General features: G+C 51.5%; 1 protein-coding gene across 1 annotated transcript in view; it reads left to right on the top strand.

Moving 5' to 3' along the window:
• Nucleotides 1-16,888, top strand: part of EPHA8 (EPH receptor A8) — a 38,356-nt gene extending 21,468 nt beyond the window's left edge. Inside the window, exons 4-17 of the mRNA XM_015882832.2 lie at nucleotides 3,249-3,404; nucleotides 3,893-4,228; nucleotides 5,502-5,626; nucleotides 5,775-5,937; nucleotides 6,289-6,385; nucleotides 6,806-6,873; nucleotides 7,399-7,524; nucleotides 8,241-8,426; nucleotides 9,256-9,317; nucleotides 9,570-9,779; nucleotides 11,137-11,286; nucleotides 12,341-12,531; nucleotides 12,794-12,949; nucleotides 14,556-16,888. Coding sequence (XP_015738318.1) covers nucleotides 3,249-3,404; nucleotides 3,893-4,228; nucleotides 5,502-5,626; nucleotides 5,775-5,937; nucleotides 6,289-6,385; nucleotides 6,806-6,873; nucleotides 7,399-7,524; nucleotides 8,241-8,426; nucleotides 9,256-9,317; nucleotides 9,570-9,779; nucleotides 11,137-11,286; nucleotides 12,341-12,531; nucleotides 12,794-12,949; nucleotides 14,556-14,670 — 2,141 coding nt within the window. The 3' untranslated portion in view covers nucleotides 14,671-16,888. The remainder of the gene's footprint in view (nucleotides 1-3,248; nucleotides 3,405-3,892; nucleotides 4,229-5,501; nucleotides 5,627-5,774; nucleotides 5,938-6,288; nucleotides 6,386-6,805; nucleotides 6,874-7,398; nucleotides 7,525-8,240; nucleotides 8,427-9,255; nucleotides 9,318-9,569; nucleotides 9,780-11,136; nucleotides 11,287-12,340; nucleotides 12,532-12,793; nucleotides 12,950-14,555) is intronic.
• The last annotated feature ends 1,856 nt before the right edge of the window (nucleotides 16,889-18,744 follow it).

Raw genomic sequence — 18,744 nt, 5'->3', positions numbered from 1 at the left:
GCAGCCCCAGGAGGGGTCAGTGCAGAAAGGGCAGGATCTGCACCCTTTGAATGTGCTGGAAGCTAGGCAGCATGTAGTCCTTTTCTGATTAGGAATAAATGGCTCTGGCAGCATTCAAAGACCTTCGCTGCTTTGGGAATGAGTGGCATTGGTGTGAACTCTTCTTATCTGCAGAGTTTATCCCAGGTGTGAGACTTGTCCCCTTGCAATACCAATGTGCAGACACTGGGGTGCCAATAGGGAGCTCACCACCCAGCAATGTGCTTTGTGCACCAGTGCTTGTGGTAGATGGCACGTTACAACGGGGTGGTGGGAAGCTTCAATTCCCCACCAGTCTCAGTGCTATCACCCTACATGAGGAAGAGTCTCCTGCTTCCCACAGAGCAGCAGCACCCTGCCAAAAATGTATTCCGCGCTTGGCACAAGGTCTGCATCCCACCCATGTCAACACTTCTGATGCAACACCATGTCTTCTTCCCCTTCCTGAAAACAAGATGCTTCTGATACCACGTCCCAGAGAAGGAGAAACGAAGCCAAAACTGGTGGTGCTCAGCTGTGTGGGGGCTGTGCTGGCCCCTGGGGTGCTTTTTACTTGCATGCTGGCCCCTATTTTAAACCTTAGCTGCATGCATACATCCGTAGCCATAAAGATATGGTGAGAAGTCTCACACAGCACCAGAAATAGTGAGCTGGTTCCAGCAGGGACTGGGATTAAGGTCTTGATGCTGTGTGTCCTTTTTTTGTCACATAGGCATCATCACTCCCCAAAGCCCTGCAGCAGGGATCAGGGGTACACCCAGTGCCTTCATCTGCATTCAGCTCCACTCATCTGAACAGAGCTCTCTGGGTTTGTTTTTCGTCTGATGAAAATTGCTGGCTTTATTTATTTATTTATTTATTTATTTATTTATTTATTCCCCCTGAAACCTTAAATAGTCCTAAAAGCCTCTGAGAAGGCAGTTTTGGAGAGAGATTTTCTTTCTAACTCTAGCATCAGGCCATGGTGCAATGCCTGGTATAGAAATGCAGGCAGGTCCCTCCCCAGGCCATTAAATAAGTGAGATAGAGCCTGTGCTGTCCTGGGATTAAATGCTCAAGTTTGGGGGCAATGAGGCAGATGCCTGATGTGATGAATGCCCCATTCCTGTGGGCACCCAAGGTCATGCTGGAGGGGCTTTGAGCACTGATGGAGCTGTGGGTGTACCTGCTCATTTCAGGGTGTTCGACCAGATGGCCTTTAGGATCCCTTCCAACTCAAAGTGTTCTGTGATTCTCTAATTGTATGTGGCTCTAGATAATATGCTTTGTATCAGTGCCTGTGTCACATTGGAGCAGAGATTGCCAGCATCATGCTGAAGGCAGATTTAAAAGGGCTGAGACTTTCAGTATTAGCTTCCCCTGCAGCCTGAAGGGCACTGGAACCCAACAATACCCTTATTTCCATCTTTATCTCTTCCCAAAGAATCAGGTGCAGGGATAACCTGAAAAGCTTTGCTGCAGGGCAGGGTACAGGGCTGCCCCATAGCACCCTCACGGCTATGCCCTGTACAGACCTCTTGGGATGGGGACACAGCAAATAGGGTTGGGGGCTGTCATTTGTAGCCTTGGTGGTCCCACTGAGTATGTGCAGAGCACATATCCTGATAGCTCCCCAGTCTGAACAGAGCGCGTCCTGGCTGGTGACTCCCCGACAGGTCCGTCTATCATCTCCCCTGCCATGCCAGATCATTAACAGATGTTGTCCTGTCCCCGGAGGATGGGGAGGGAGGGAAACAAACGGGCTGAACTACAGATGGTTGGCAGAGCCCTACCCACGCTCGCTGCTTCTGAGACAAACCTGCTGCTCTGGGGGCAGCTTGTTTTGCCTGAGATACTCGGATACACAGAGAGGGTATTCATCACAAAGAACAATTCTTTCTGAAAGCAAAATACCTTTTTACAGGGCTCCCAGGAGCCCAACCTGAGTGCAGCACCCTGCACCTGGCCATATTGAACCTCATTATGTTCTCATGCACCCACCCAGGTCCCTCTGGATGGCATCCCTTACTTCTGTTACATCGACTGCGCTGCTCAGCTCGGTGCCACCAGCAAACTGCTGATCTCCTTCCCACGGCCTGTGTCATTGATAAAGATATTTAGTGCTGGTCCCAAGATGGGCCCCTGGGGGGTACCACTCATCACCAGCCTCCACCTGGACACAGAGCCATTGACCACAGCCCTCTGGCTGCGACCATCCAACCAATTCCTTATCCACCCTTCAAATCCATCTCTCTCCAATTTAGAGATAAGGATGTGATGTGGGACTAATTCAAAGGCCTTGTGTAAGTCAATGAGGTGCACGACTCTATCCAGAGCACCACCTGCCCCAGCCCCAGCCTCTCCCCAGCCTTCTTGCATGCCTGTACTGTCCAGGTGCTGAGAGTCTGTGCTGCCCTGGTGCACAAATTCACTTGCAATTTGTCATTTAGGATAATTTTCCTCCTGGGTGCATCTAAAATAATTGTGAATTATTGCTGTAGGTAATTAATGTTTCTTTAGAGCATTAAGTGCTAAGTGATTACAGTTGGTGCAAATCTGCTGTGCTTCATGTTCTCATCCTTCCTGTCTATACAGTGCTCACTTCTCTGCCCCCACATTGGTGGGGGGAACCACTCCAGTTCCCCTTTAATCAGGAGTCCCTGACCACTGTTAGCTGCATGGATAGATGTGCCCTGCAAGGACTCATAGCCGAGCTGCTCCAGGTCCCAAACCATCTTGCTGGCATTGGACTGCCTCAATTATGCCTGTGTGTCTTGTGCAGGGGAGCCCAGAACTGGACCCAGTACTCCAGGTGTGACCCCACCAGGGCTGACTGGGGGAAAGGATCACTGCTCTCCACCAAATCTTCCTTCCCTTGTATCCTTGGCATTCCTGCTCTGTGTTCTGATGCCCTTTGGGGGGCAAAGGAGCAGGGATTTAGGAACAAACTCTGTGTCATGGTGCAGAGCAGTGAGGGCTGTGTCACCAAACAAACCTCACCTTGCCTTTGCTGTCCCTCTGCAGAGAGCAGGCAGCATGCATGCAAAGTCTCTTTGCTGCGACGTGAAATGAGAGGAGATGTTATTTCCCCTTGGAAAAGGAAACTTGTGGCTTCGTTATACAAACCAGGGGCGTGCAGAGTGCTGTGCACCGTATGCAGGCACGGATGATGCTCTTGGGCACTCTTAGCACACTCCCTCCCTCTGACCACTGTCCCTTCCTCCCAGCAGCATGCCAGCTTGGCTTCTATAAGTCGGACCCTGGGGACCAGCTGTGTGCCAAGTGCCCCCCTCACAGCCATTCGGAGAGCCGGGCAGCCCGTGTGTGCCGCTGTGACAGCAGCTTCTACCGGGCAGTGCAAGACCCCCCTTCAGCTGCCTGCACACGTAAGTACCCCCCATCATGGCTCTGTGTGTTCTGCCCAGGGGCTGCAGCCTTCCAGCCCCAGCTCTCCCTGTGTTGCAGGATTCCAGAGGGCAAGGCAAGCTTTGTTGTGCCATGGGTGGATGGTGGCACTGGAGCTTGGCATAAAGGTTCAGCCCAGCTCTCTGCATTGAAAGCTCGGTGCTATTGAAGTGGGCCAAACACATGACAGGAGGATTTGCTTGCTGGAGCTCCAGAAGTGTTTGCATAATGCTCAGACATAGGGTTTGGGTTTTGGGTGGTCCTGTTTAGAGCCAGGGGCTGGACTCAGTGATCCTTATGGCCTCCTTCCAGCTTGGGATATTCCATGATTCTATGATTGCTCGTCTTCCCAAGAGACATAAGTTCACCATTTTATTTCCATGATTGTTTCATTTCCCCACCCTGCAGCCCACTGACACTTCACTTTCGCTCCCCTTTTGATCTGTTTCATCCTCTCCTCCTTTTCCAGGCCCCCCCTCTGCTCCGGTGAACTTGGTCTCCAGTGTTAACGGCACCTCGGTGACACTGGAGTGGGGTCCTCCCTTGGACAAGGGGGGACGTAGTGATGTGGTGTACAACGTGCAGTGCCGGCGCTGCGGGGTGGATGCAGAGCAATGCGAGGCATGTGGTGCAGGGATCCGCTTCGTCCCCCAGCAGATGAGCCTGGTGCAGGGAGCGCTGACCGTCACCAACCTCCTGGCCCACACTAACTACTCCTTCTGGGTGGAGGCTGTCAATGGGGTGTCGGACCTCAGCGTGGAGGCCAGGAGAGCTGCCGTGGCCAACATCACAACCAACCAGGCAGGTAGGAGGCTTTGGGTTCTTGAGAGGCAGGTCCTGCTTGACCGATGTGACCTGTTACATCCAGCTGGCAGCCAGACACAGCCATGTTCCCCAGGGATCTGTACTGGGACCCTTCTTGTTTGATATCCTTATTGACTATTTGGATGAGGGAAATGAGTACACCCTCAGTAAGTTTGCACATGACACCAAGTTGGGAGGAAATGCTGATCTGCCTTAGGGTAAACAGGCCCCACAGAGAGACCAGGACAGGCTGATCAATAGGCTGGGGCCAATGGGATGAGGTTCATGCTTAGATGATCAATCTTGATCAAGAGGATCAAGCACTGGATCCTGCACTTTGGCCACAACAATCCCAGGCAACACTGCAGGCTTGGGGCAGTGGCTGGAAAGTTGCATGGAAGAAAAGGATCTGGGGGTATTGGTCAGTGCTCAGCTAAACATGAGCCAGCCTTCCATCCCATCCCAAAGAGGCAGGCAGCAGTTTTTGCTCTGCTCTGAACTCACAGTAATGCCATCCCCTGGCAGGTGCTGGCAATGGTTATAGGGAAAAACGCACATCTCATCTTTGCAAATTGTATTCTCACTGAATGGTTTGAGTTGGAAGAGACCCTTAAAGACCATCTGGTCCAACCCCTGTGAAATGCACAGAAACACCCACAGCTCCATCAGTGCTCAGAGCCTCTCCAGCTTGATCTTGGGTGTCTGCAGGGATGGGGCACCACCACCTCTCTGGGCAACCTGTGCCAGTGCCTCAGCACACTTACTCTAACAAAGTTCTTCCTTATAATCTCCTCCCACTGGCAGGAGAAACTCAGGGATTCCCTGAATTAGCTCATGGTTGGCAGGAGAGCAAGGTCCTGTTGTTACCAGTGCCTGCTCCTAGCACTTCTTTAACCCTCTGCTGAGCCCACCTGGAGACAAGAACTGCCAACCTGATGCTTTACAGGAGCTGCTCTCTATGAACTCTTCTCCCAGGCTGCCTGTATATTTGGAATTGCCCCAGCTCAAAAGCAACACCTTGCACTTGTTCTTGTTGAGCCTCATGCTATTTGTGTGGGCCTGTTTCTCAAGCTTGGATGACATCCCTTCGTTCTGTCATAGCAACCACAGCACTCACATTTCTGCTCGGAAGAGAGCCCATACACAAACCCATCCTGTACAGCCCTCAGCTCCACGTGGCTTTAATTAAAGCAGAAATGTGTTTTAAACTATTTTGGAGGGTTCTGTGTTCCACCATTCCCTGCTGCCCTAATCCCATCCTTCTCCATCCCCAGCTCCATCACAGGTGGTGGCCGTCCGCCATGAGAGCGCGGGTCAGAACAGTGTCACCTTGCTGTGGCAGGAGCCAGACCAGCCCAATGGCATCATCCTGGAGTATGAGATCAAGTACTACGAGAAGGTAAAACTGAGCTTGTGGCAGTGGGGACAGGGCTTGGTTTCAGTCTCAATTGCTGCTATCAGACAGCTGAGTGAAAAGGACTATTTTGGAAGGCTTTGTTCTCTTTCACGCTGATGCATGCAAGGTTTTTGACACTGCTTTTCCACAGGACAAGGAAATGCAGAGCTATTCGACCCTGAAATCCAAGGGCACTTCTGCCACCATCTCTGGGCTCAAGCCTGCAACCCGATACATCTTCCAGGTTCGGGCCAGAACCTCTGCGGGATGTGGGAGGTTCAGCCAGACCGTAGAGGTGGAAACAGGAAAGCCAGGTGAGCATGTGTGGTTTCTCTACAGACAGTGGGCTCTGTATGCTGGGAGACCCCCAAAATGAGTGTTAGATGGGTGATGGTGCTTTATTATTGAAGGCAGCTGGTGGTGCGTTGGCACAGGGAGGTGGTGGGGTCATCATCCCTGGAGGATTCAAGGAATGTGGAGATGTGACACTGAAGGACATGGTTAGTGGACATGGTGGGGATGGGTTGGTGTTGGACTGGATGATCTTAGTGGTCTTTCCATCCTTGATGATTCTGTTTCTATGACCCTGGTAGTGTAGGGGGATCTCTGAGCTCAGCAGAGCTTTCCCCATTCCAGCTTACCTCCTCCTGCCCTATTTCTTCCAGTTTCCCTTCGCTACGACACAATGACCATAGTCTGGATCTGCTTGACACTCATCACTGGCCTCGTTGCATTGCTGGTGGTCTTAATCTGCAAGAAGAGGTGAGTGTTTTCTGGAGGCTGCTGTAGTTTGTCACCAAGTGTGACAGGAGGGACAAGAGAGTTTGGGCACATCTCTATATCAGTTTTGGCCTGAGCAGTCGTAGGTCAGGGATGAATAGAGTCATCCTGCCTCAAGCTCCCCTGAGGCAAAACCAACATCCACAGCTTTCCCTCTAGACTGTGAGATGACAATGGAGTTGCCTAGTCTAGAGGAAGGGAGGGCAAGAAGTGAGCTCAATGCTCTCTGCAACTGATAGAGGGGGAAAATGGAGAGGGAAGTGCTGTGCTGTTATCTCTGATGATGGGATGTTGGCAAATCCTTACTCCAACTCCAGGCCTGCCTTGTGCTGCTTTCTACCCAGCCTTCAGGCTGCTGGTGGGAGCAAGGAGCACCCTCTGACCCTTGTGTCCCTATAACAGGCACTGTGGGTACAGCAAGGCATTCCAGGACTCCGATGAGGAGAAGATGCATTATCAGAATGGGCAAGGTAGGGCTCTCCCTGCTTCTGCTCCCAAATCGTGCAGGATTACAGTTTTCTGGGCAGAAACCTGTACTGTCTTCCCCGACACTGCTGTGGTTTCCATGGGGAAGGATGCTAACCATGTGCCTAAGGCATATGATCACAGAGAGGAGGAGTGGAATGACTGTGAGATGTGGCTTTGGAAGGTTCATCACTTCTACAACACGATCTGGTGGGGGGCAATCAGCCCATGGCAGTGGGGTTTGAATGGGGTGGGTTTCAAGGTCCCTTCCAACCCAACCCTTATGTGGTTCTGTGATTCAGCATCAGGCCAGAAGAGTGAAATTTTCACCACAGACCCACACAGGGAGGTCTTAGGGGTGAGGATCATATGGAGGAGACTTACCCAAGGACTTTGCCCTACCAAGGGGTGCTGTAGGTTTCCTTGGAGTCCTGTCCCTCCCCATCCATCTCCCAGCTCCTGGCTGCCCAACCCCATAGAAGGGCTGTGTGGAAGAGCTGGTTTCCTCTCTCCCCTCTGAAATCTGACAGTGAAGTTCCCTGAGTCAAAGTTCTACGTGGATCCCCACACGTACGAAGACCCCTGCCAAGCTGTGCATGAGTTCACCCGTGAAATTGAAGCTTCCCGGATCAAGATCGAGAAGGTCATCGGGTCTGGTGAGTCCCCCCAGTCTGGGTTAAGCTGGACTGGATGATCTTGAAGGTCTTTTTCAACCTGAACAGTTCCATTCTATCATGTTTCCCCAAGCAATTTGCTCTCTGAGGCATCTGTTACAATGCTCCATAAGGGCTTCATCTGCTCCTTGTTTCTCTGAGATCAGAATGGTGAGGAGGATGGTTTTTTAGTGCATGAAATAAGCTCCTCTGCATCAGCCAGGCACAGGTGGGAGCTGCTCAGCTGGCGTGGCACTGACGGCTCCGGCTGACACTGCAGATGGCTTGGCCTGTCCCGCGTGGGTGACCAAACACAGCCAGCCACCCTGCTCGGTACAAGCAACGGGGGTGATGAGATGCAAGAAAATTGCAAGCAAAATGGTAAATGTTCAGAACAAAATATATTTTTGCCTAGGAACAGGGACTTGCAGGGCAGCATAGGGAAGCACAGGAAGGCAACACTGGATCTTCACCAGCACAAGGGCTGGAGGATGCTGCAGGAACACAGGGCAGTCTGGTGCTGGGGGGTCAGTGCAAGGAGCTGGGGAGGTGGTAGAATCACCCTTCCTGGAGATGTTCAGGGGATGTGGAAATGTGGCACTGAGGGACGCACTCAGTGGGCATGATGGGGATAGGTTGGGATTGGTCTGGATGATCTTAGTGGTCTTTTTCCATCCTCAGTAACTCTGTGCCTTCACTTTGCCTTGCCTTGCCTTCAGGGGAGTCTGGAGAGGTGTGCTACGGTCGCCTGAAGCTGCCAGGGAAGAGAGAGATCCCTGTGGCCATCAAGACTCTGAAGGCAGGCTACACTGAGAAGCAGAGACGGGACTTCCTGAGTGAAGCCAGCATCATGGGGCAGTTTGACCACCCCAACATCATCCACCTGGAGGGGGTGGTGACCAAGAGTAGGTTGCACATGGGGAGGGATAGGAGGTGGGAGTCAGAGACCAGTTTTGCTGCTGTCCTGCAACATCTGGTGTATTCCCACACTGTCCTGGCTACTGGTTTGTCAGCTGTGTGGTCCTCTGCAGCCCATCTCTACTGCTGTTAACATGGGAGAGCTCATGCAGCAGGGAGGTCCCTTCTTGCCACGCTTCTTGCCAGGAAGCTTTCTCTCCTGATTGACATTCCCCATTAACATCTTCAGAGGGAGACAGTCTGTTCCTGGCTGCTTTCCTCCTTCCCCTTTGAACTCCATTAGAGAAATGAACCGCTTGTTGGCTGCATCCCAGACCTTTGGGTCCTAGGGAGGGGGCTTAATGAGATTAATTGAGATTGCCCCTGTGTCTTCTGCTACAGGACAGCCCTTCCACATGGCCATTCCCCACCTTGCTGTGCAACACTCCCTGGTGCCCCAGGTCAGGGCTATTGGATCAGGAGAAGTCCTACCCATGGGCATTTCTTTTAAAAGCTGCCTGCATAGAATAGTAATTTGAAGCCTTCCTTCAAAAAGGCACATTGGGATGCAAAGGATTATGTTAATGGCATGCAGATTTCAATGGGATAAGGAAGCTGATCCAGACACTTCAGTAGCACCTGGAGGGAGGGTTAAATGTCAGGGTTTTGGCCACATCTCCACTGGGGTTCTGGCCACATCTCCATCATCGTGCCCTCTACTGTGTGGGTCTGCAGGAGATCCCCAGGCCTGCATTAGCATTGCTCCCAGTAAAAGCACGGCACTGGGTTTCTTAGAAGAAGGTGACTTGTTAACTTGACCTCCCTTGTCTTCTGCAGGCAAATTGGTCATGATTGTTACTGAGTACATGGAGAACGGCTCACTAGACACCTTTCTCAGGGTAAGGAGCTCTCATATTTCTATTCATTGTACACTTCTCTGGCCCTCTGGGCTACAAGAAGGGAGATAAGATTGGGTCATACCCCTCAGCCCCATAGCCATCATAGCCCCTGCACAAGGGCAGTAGAGGAGCAGCAGCACCAATGCAGGGCACCCACCCAAGGGAAAAGTGGGTGGTGAGCCTGGGGGCCAGGAGAGAGGCTCAAGGGTTAGGCAAAAACACAAATGAACTCCAATTTATTTCCTCATCCAGAAGCACGATGGGCAGTTCACCGTCATCCAGCTGGTGGGGATGCTGCGGGGGATTGCAGCTGGCATGAAGTACCTGTCTGACATGGGCTACGTGCACCGGGACCTGGCTGCCCGCAACATCCTGGTCAACAGCAACTTGGTCTGCAAAGTGTCTGACTTTGGCCTCTCCCGTGTCCTGGAGGATGACCCCGAGGCTGCTTACACCACAACGGTATGATAGCTGCCCCAGGCGGGTGAAGTTAGATACTTGTGTCAGGATAGGAAGTGCAGGAAGGGAGAAAGTCACCACATCGCTGTTATTTGGACACAAACCCAATGTTCTTCTGGTGTGTAACTCATTACATGAGAATGCTCCTCCTTTGTGCTCAAGAAAAGTGTAGATGTGGTACCTAGAGACATGGTATAGAGGCAATATTGGTGTTAGGTGGATGGTTGGACTTTAATGTAGGACATGTTTATCCGTGAATCTATTTTAAGTTTCCCTGGCCAATCTGACAGCTTTGGAGCTCGATATGCTCCTCTACCAGGGGTCATAAGAGGGGAAGTGAAATATATTGAGGGAATGTGTCCTTTTTGTTTTGTCCTGGCACTGACATAAATCAGTGTGTTCCCAAAGCACTCCTCTGGCTGGACAAATGTTCTCAATGTGGGTCAGTTCGCAGAGGCAGCTGAGGAGTCTGAGCATCACTTTTCAGGAAGGGAAGTAGAGAAGCAAATAGAGCCTCAGGTTTGCTTGAGGTAACCCACAGCATGAACCATGAGTATGCAGTGATAGGGTCAGGAGCATAAACTCTCTGACACAGTGTCATCAGAATATCCTTAATATAAGGGTGTTTTCTTCTTCATAAACTCGTATAGGAAGGTATCCCATCACAAAGGGTGCATCTGTCATCTTCAGTCCCCACCAAGGCGTGTGACAGAGCAGATAGAATGAAGTGGGGTGGAAGCAACTTTCATTCTAGACAGGGACCCCTGCAAGGGGGAACACACTGATTCTATCTCAGCTGCTCTGGGAACCCCCCTACATTTCCTGCACAACAACTTTTCGTGTTGCCAGCAACCACATTTCTGGCTTAGATGTATTCTTAGACCATTTATTGCTGTTTTTTGTTAGCACGGTCAGCCTTTAATTCAACAAGTTCTCCTCCTCAGCACTTGCCAGCCAAATCAGTAACAGGCAGGGAGCACACAACACAACTCCCCTTGTTTGCTGCACTGAACTAGCCAGGCTCTCTGCCTGTGCCCAGAGTTAGCTCTGTGTTCTTATGCGATGGTAGCCCTTGGCTCCACCTCACCATGGTGGTAATGGTGCCAGGGGAGGTTCAAGTTGGATATTGGGAAGTTTTATTCTCAGAGAGAGTGGTAATACACTGGCACAGCTGCCCAGGGGGGTGATGGAGTCACTGTTCCTATAGGTGATCAAGGAACATGGAAATGTGGCACTGAGGGATGTGGTCAGTGGACAGTGTTGGTGGTAGATGCGTGGTTGGACTGGAAGACCTTTCCAATCTCGGTGATCCTGTGATTCTACGTGTACAAAATGATGCAGTTGTCTCCTATTGTTTCAGGGGGGCAAGATCCCCATCCGCTGGACAGCACCAGAGGCCATCGCCTACCGCAAATTCACATCAGCCAGTGATGTGTGGAGCTATGGCATCGTCATGTGGGAGGTGATGTCCTACGGCGAGCGACCCTACTGGGACATGACCAACAGGGATGTGAGTGGACTTGGGGCAGCACGACAGCACAGTGCCTCTCCTGCCCTATCCCAAGCCAGCCTAGCAGGGTGCTGGGGAAAAGGGACCCCTGAGAGCGGCTCCTACCTCTCCTTCTAGGCAGTGTGCAATGTGCATGGTGACATCAATGTGGTTTTGCTTTGGCTGTGCACTATGGGTCTCCCCATCCTTGCCAGGTTAACCCTAACCCTAACCTTAACCCTAACCCCAACCTGAACCTTAACACTAACCCTACCCATAAGTCTATCCATAACCCTAGCCCAAACCCAAGCCGAAACCTGAACCTCAACCAGAACCTGAACACTAACTTCTCCATATCAGCCCACACATTGTGCCATCTTACCATTCCCTGCTAGGGCTCAGGGTCCCATGGTCCCTAGACACTCACCTGCCGGTTCCTCCTGTGCTGGCATCCATCCCTCCCTCTGCCCACAAGTTGTTCTGATGAAACCCAGACCTGTGCCACCTTTGGTTTTTGACTCTGCCGAACCACAGGGCTCCTTCTATTTCCTATGGAAACTATACATCTGCCTGCTTTCCCCCTGCTCTCAAGTCCTGAGTGTTCCCTCTCTCCTTAGTGCTTTTCTTATCTTAGAAAGTAGCTTCAGTGATGGAGCCACAGGGACTTACACAACATCCTCTGCACATTCCTTCAAGCAGAGTTCTTGCCTCCTTGCTGAGCGGTGGTAAGCTCCAGTTGTAGAACAACTGAATGTGAATGAAGCTCTCGTGACTTATCTGGTGGAGGCAAGCTGTGATATTTTAGGCCTGTTGGACCACTTAATCAATCTGCTGTCATAGCAGTGATTTCTAGTATGTGTGTGGCATCCCGCCTGTTTCCAGCTCTCTGCAGAGGTTGCACACAACTCACTGGCAATAAACTTGTCATTCAGCATGAATCTGGTGCGCACCCCGCTATTTCCCCTTCTGACAGCCTTAAGAGCTCATGCACCAGCGCTTCCCTGCAGACAGCAGTTTAGGGTGCTTGGATATGGGCAGAAGAGCAGCTCCCCTATAGCGTGTGGCTTCCTTTCAGGTCATTAATGCCGTGGAGGAAGGCTACCGCCTGCCACCCCCCATGGACTGCCCCACTGCCCTGCACCAGCTGATGCTGGACTGCTGGCAGAAGGACCGCAGCGACAGGCCTCGCTTCTCCCAGATCGTTGGCATTCTGGATAAACTCATTCGCAACCCCGACAACCTGAAGTGCACTGCCACCGTGAACAGGTAGGGGCTCCCTGCAGGGATATAAGGGAAATGTATGCATGTGGTGAGGCAGTGGCACAGGTTGCTCAGAGAGGTGGTGGATCCCCATCCCTGCAGACACCCAAAGTCGGGCTGGAGGGGCTCTGAGCAACTGATGGAGCTGTGGGTGTCCCTGTGCACTGCAGGGGGGTTGGACCTGATGGCTTTTAAGGGTCTCTACCAATGCAAACCATTGTGCGATCTCCACCTGATCTCCAGGGCTGACCTCTCTGTCCTGCTCCAGGTTCACCCAGACACCCTTCAATAGGACTCTCCTCGACTTCTCCTCCTGCCTGACAGTGGAGGACTGGCTGGACTCCATCCGGCTGGGGCACTACCGAGACAACTTTGCAATGGCAGGGTACTCCTCCCTGGGCATGGTGATGAGCATGAACATTGAGTGAGTACCAAGAAGCAAACAGCACTGATGGGATTTCCCCAGGCTCTGTCTTGGCTTGCTTGACCTTGCTAGTCCTTAAAGAAGAGGATGCCACCCCTCAGGAAACTGAGTTTGGTCTGTACCAGGATGCTCTGGAAATCCTCTGCCAAGTGAATACAGACCCTCCCCTGCCTCTTTCCCTTTGCTCTCACTCCTGTCAGGGGGAAATCAGAATGTGAGAAGCTGTAGGGGTGCTCCAGGCTTCACCATGTTCCACATTGCTAGTCCCAGCAGTCCTGTCTGCTTGGAAACTTGATGGAACAGAGGCAGAAACTGCTCCCTAGTGACCAAAGCTGGACAAAGGAGGGCTGAAGAAGGCTTATTCCACCATCTGCTCTCCTCCTTCTGTTGCTCTAGCATCTCTCCAGAGGTTTTCTGGGGAAGCTGTTGCCATAAGTGGTACCAGAAGGGATGACAATTATACCTGCTCCAACCCTAGGCTTATGTTCCCCATATTTTGTTGTTAGCTTTCATATCTCTGAGTATGAAGCAATCTTTTCTACCTCTGCGGAGGGTTGCTCCCTGTCAGAAGGTGTGAGGCATCCAGGTATTAGTTACTGTGACTCAGAAAAGATGTGATGGTTCATGCATTGGCTGGGCTGGGAAAGGTAAAGCAGAAACCAGTGAAAGGGGAGATGGAGAGATGCAGGCAGAGGGCTGTGATGTGCATTGATTGGGGGCTGTAGTTGGGTTCTTTGCTGTGGTGTTGAGCTGATANAAGCGTAGGTGCTCCAGGCTTCACCATGTTCCACATGCTGTCCCAGCATCTGTCTTGCTTGGAAACTTGATGGAACAGAGGCAGAAACTGCTCCCTAGTGACCAAAGCTGGACAAAGGAGGGCTGAAGAAGCTAGTATTCCACCATCTGCTCTCCTCCTCTGTTGCTCTAGCATCCTCTCCAGAGTTTTCTGGGGAAGCTGTTGCCATAAGTGGTACCAGAAGGATGACAATTATACCTGCTCCAACCCTAGGCTTATGTTCCCCATATTTTGTTGTTAGCTTTCATATCTCTGAGTTATGAAGCAATCTTTCTACCTTCTGCGGAGGTTTTGCTCCCTGTCAGAAGGTGTGAGGCATCCAGGTATTAGTTACTGTGACTCAGAAAAAGATGTGATGGTTCATGCATTGGCTGGGCTGGGAAAGGTAAAGCAGAAACCAGTGAAAGGGGAGATGGAGAGATGCAGGCAGAGGGCTGTGATGTGCATTGATTGGGGGCTGTAGTTGGGTTCTTTGCTGTGGTGTTGAGCTGATAGGGAGGCTTTTGAGCACAGAAGCTCATTATCCATCTGTCTTTCTGACCAGGTTATCTGAGGGCATCTCACTAAAGCTGAATCCAATTTCAGAGCATTGATCTTGTCACCCACCAGCCTGTCAGAAGCAATGGCCTTTGCTCCTGCTCCTCCTATAGCTGTCAGGAGGCTGTGCCATAGGGAATAACAGCCTCTCCTTTCCTAGGTGGGATGCTCATGGCCCTTGGAGGAGAAACAGGCGAGAGGTCCATGGGGTGTTCACACAGTGTCTCTATGGAGCCAGCCTATGGGTTTTCTGACAGTGTCCTTCTCCTCCAGGGATGTTCGGAGTCTGGGCATCACCATGATGGGCCACCAGAAGAAGATCTTGAGCAGCATCCAGGCAATGCGCTCCCAGCTTCTGAACACAAACGGCCCCAGGAGGCACCTCTGATCACCAGCTCTGCAGACCCACACCATACATTCCTTAACACTTTCTTTGGTACAGGGGCAGCAGGGGGGGGTGGTGAGTGGGAAAAGGGCACCAGACCAGGATCTGGAACTCCTCCAGTGTCTCTTTGATGTGGGCTTCATTGGAAATATGGCTTTCCGGGTACCTCGACAATCCTTCTGCCTCCTTCCCCCATATGAAGACAAGAGGGAGGAGTAGCAGACGAAACAGCAATACCAGGACCTACGGGACTGAGCTTGTCATAGGTCCTTTGGATCTGATAAGAGGGGAGTCTGTTGGATCTCTGAACTGAGAAGGATCCCACAGACTGCCACACAGCAACCCTGCTTCCAGTACCTCACAGTGCTCCAGCCTGGAACAGCCTGCAGGTTACATCATGGGTCACCTCCACTAAGCCCAGGAGAGCAGGGGACAGAGTGCCAGCCTGCAGCACTAGGGACTGCTGGCAGTGCTAGGGACTGCGGGCGGGCTCCCCATGCTCTCTCCACTTGGAGAAAGAGAGGGCCAGGCTTTTCTACCTGGATCCTCAGAAAACCCATGTCCTTCAGGAGTCTCCATCTCTTGAACACACCAGCACTGCTCCTGTCTGGACACAGCACAAGCATCCCAGGGCAGCCTGGGCATGTTTTCTAGGGCCATGTGCTCAGGTTTCTCCCCTGGCAGAACTGCCATCTCCTGCCCTTTGGTCTCTTCCAGCTGCATCACAGCACAGTGGGATAGTTTGCTCCCATTTCACATGGCTGGAGCCGGAGAGACTTCTATCAGACTTTGTTCTTATATTGCCCTAGAGGAACCCAAGAGCTGCCAGATTGCCATACTGCCAGCCTACGTCTGGGGCTGCCGTGTTATCTGCAGAGAGTGGATCCTGAGCAATATTTCCAGCTGTGGCCACACAGTTCATGTCATGCAAAGCTGGCAGGATCTCCAGCACTACCCAACTGGTGAGCCCAGTGATGGGCGCTTGACCTTTCCTTTTCAGCTCTTCTCCATCCTCCACAGGATCATCTCTTCTGGCAAGCTGGTATGAAGAAGCATCTCTTCTTGCCTGGTATGGAGCAATGGCTGCTGGAGAAATGCAGAGCTGTTCAAGAGGTTGAGGTGGATGCAGTGGTGTGGAGGTGCCAGCAGGGTGAGCAGGCTGTGGGCTGGGAAGGCTATTCCTGCTTGTAAATACAATTTTATATGGGTTTGGGGACTGTTCTACTGCAATCCAATGTCAAGTACACAACATTTTCTCAAAGCACAGAAGCCTCAAATGTGGGGCTGAACTCACTGCAAAAAACAAACTCTGCTGGGAGCACGGCTGGGGAGGGGAGCAGTGCTGGAGGGGATGCACCATCCGTGGGACCCTCAGCATCTTGACTGTAGCACTTGCACAGTAAATCCAGCATCACTGCAGTAAAACTGCTGGTAGGATCTTTGCCCAGAGTGTTTCTCTCAGCACTATTTGGGCACAAGGAGGGCGGGGGGTGGGGGGGGTGAAAGCCATTTTCCAGCTGCAATAATCCTGGCTGAACTGGCCCTATTGGGGCTAGCTTAGCTTTCTATCCTGGGCACTTACATCCTGATGAATTCTCTGACTGTGGTGGGCACTTTACTTCTTCCTATGGAAGCTCTTTGTAACGGGGGACAGTTGCAATGCGTTGTTTAATTTTTATTGCACCTTATGTCCTGCACTCAGACCTGTCACGCATCCACCCTGCAGTCAGTGTAATGATGGAGCTCAGCTCGAGCCCTGCAGCATGGGGCTCTCTTCCCAATGTTGGGATTCTCTGGTGGGTCAGTCTGTCATGTACAAACTACCTTTGTACCCAGGGACAGCACAGGACAGGGCTGTGCCATTGGGGTCATGGAAGCTGGGTGCTCCTGGTCCCATAGCCTTGGTGTTTGATGGTCATGGGGCCTGCAGGCTCTGAGTCTGGGAGCTACCAGATGGGTCCCTTTCCAGGTGGCTCATGGGTCAGACCCTTCAACACAGTAGGGTTGGACTATTCCTACCCCAAGGCCTGAAGACACACAGACAGTGGCCGGGGGTGGGGATGGAGGGACAGGGTTTGCCTTTTATATTCAGAGTGTGCACCTCCTCCTGAACAATAAAATTCCTTCTTCCCACGGATCATCTCCTCGCCTGTTCTTGTCCCTGTGCTGCACAGAGATGCTTTGTTTCTTAAGGAGATCATGGGGACCCCTGCAGATGATCCACCATGCACACAAGGTTCAGCACTTGGATGCCCACCTCCTTCCCTGCTCCATAAATACCCCATAGTTGAAGGATACATCCCTATGGATTAGGAGAGTGTTTGGGATGAGTCCAGTTGTGCAATGAATGTCCAGAACTCTGATGGTGGGCTCCCTTACTGGGCATCACTGGGAAAAGCCTCCCCTAAAGCACTTCATCAGTGGGCAGGAGGTCGTTGAAAGCACAGCAGATCATGCAGGCAGCTGTTCCTCTGAAGCACCACAGCTGCTCTCTCCTGGGCTCAGTGTGAGCTGTGATCAAAGCCCACTGGAGATGAAAGACGGTGAGGACACAGGGGACAGCTCAGAGTGGTTCTGCCTGGAACAACCCCAGCAGCAGATGTAGAGCAGGCAGCCAAGCATCATCCCATTCTCTCAAGCCCATCTTGCAGGTTTTCTAAGACCTAAACTTATTCTCTTCTTGAAATGTAGGAACTGTTTTAAAAAAGCAAAAAAACCAGCAAAACCTCAAACCCTTCTCTCCCATAGTCTGAGCTGAAGCTTCTTGTAAATGATGAGCACAACTTGTACAAGGACTTGCAAAGCCCACCTATAGGCATCATAGCCCACCTTCCTGGTTTGCTGGAGCCTTTCCCCAATGAAGACTCAAAACAAAAGGTTTTCGGAAGGGACTGCTGAAGGTCACATCACTCCATCATTCCAATGTACACAGCTATATTGGTTCTGCTCAGATTCTCTCCCCAGCACAGACAAGGACAGCACCGTGTCACTTCTTGCTTGTAGTTCAAACATGGAAAGCTGTGTGAGATGGTTGCAGGCTCCTTCTGACAGGTAAGATCATAGTGTTTTAAGATCACAGAATCACAGAACATTCTGAACTGTGAGAGTCCCACAAGGACCACCATGTTTGTCTCCTGGATGCACATAGGGCCACTCAAACCCAAACCCTATGTCTGAGAGTGGTGTCCAAATGCTCCTGAGCTCCACTGGCAGAGGTGGAATGATGCATACACACTCCACCCCTCATCCCTTCACCCATTACAACCAGTACAGTCCCTCAGGACTCCCTGGTTGCTCACACATCATTAGTTCCCACTGCCATGAAAATGCACTCTTAGGATGTCACTGCGGACTCCTTTGCAACAGCAAATAAACCCTCATATACCACACTGGCCATCAGAACCTTCTTTAATGTTCCACATGGGGCAACTCCAATTTGCTTCATTGGGAACTGGTCTTCCCCCCTTTTTCAGTTTCCTGTTCTAATCACACCACCCAGAACTACTCCAAACTACCCATAAGTCACATCTGAACCATTTCACTGATAGCTCTCTGGTTCTAATCTGGCCGTGTCATCAGCTCTGTGAGCTCTGAGTGCCTGGAAGTGGCAGTCTGGACCTGCAGAGCCCTGCATGCAGCCACCCGTCTTAGCTCTGCACCCACATCTGCGGAATGGCAGCTTGATGCAAGCTTGCAGGGGGCAGATCCACTCTGTGGATGGTGTTAACAGATGGTGAACTCTGCTTTGTATTTACTGATATGATTCCTGTCTGATCACATACCAGCTTGGTCTGCCAAGGAAGGCAGTATTCCCAAACCTCCATCTCACTCTGCTTTGAGCACAGCCGTTTAGCATCACATCCAAGTAAATTACTCAGAATAACGTGAAATAAGACAGAAATACCCTCCACAGGTGCCATTTTAACCCTTGAAAGGGTCCCAGGTTAAGTTCTGCATTGATTTTGAAGCATTTCTTTGCTCACATCTGGGTTGGAAACCGTCATGGAGGAGTGAGATGATGGATGTCCCATCCCTGGAGGTACCCAAGGCTATGGATGGGATCCTGGGCAGTCTGAG

The sequence above is a fragment of the Coturnix japonica genome, chromosome 21 (genome assembly GCF_001577835.2).
Source record: "Coturnix japonica isolate 7356 chromosome 21, Coturnix japonica 2.1, whole genome shotgun sequence".
NCBI lineage: Eukaryota > Metazoa > Chordata > Aves > Galliformes > Phasianidae > Coturnix > Coturnix japonica.
The sequence above is the reverse complement of the archived record's forward strand: the minus strand, read 5'-3'. Positions and strand labels throughout refer to the sequence as shown.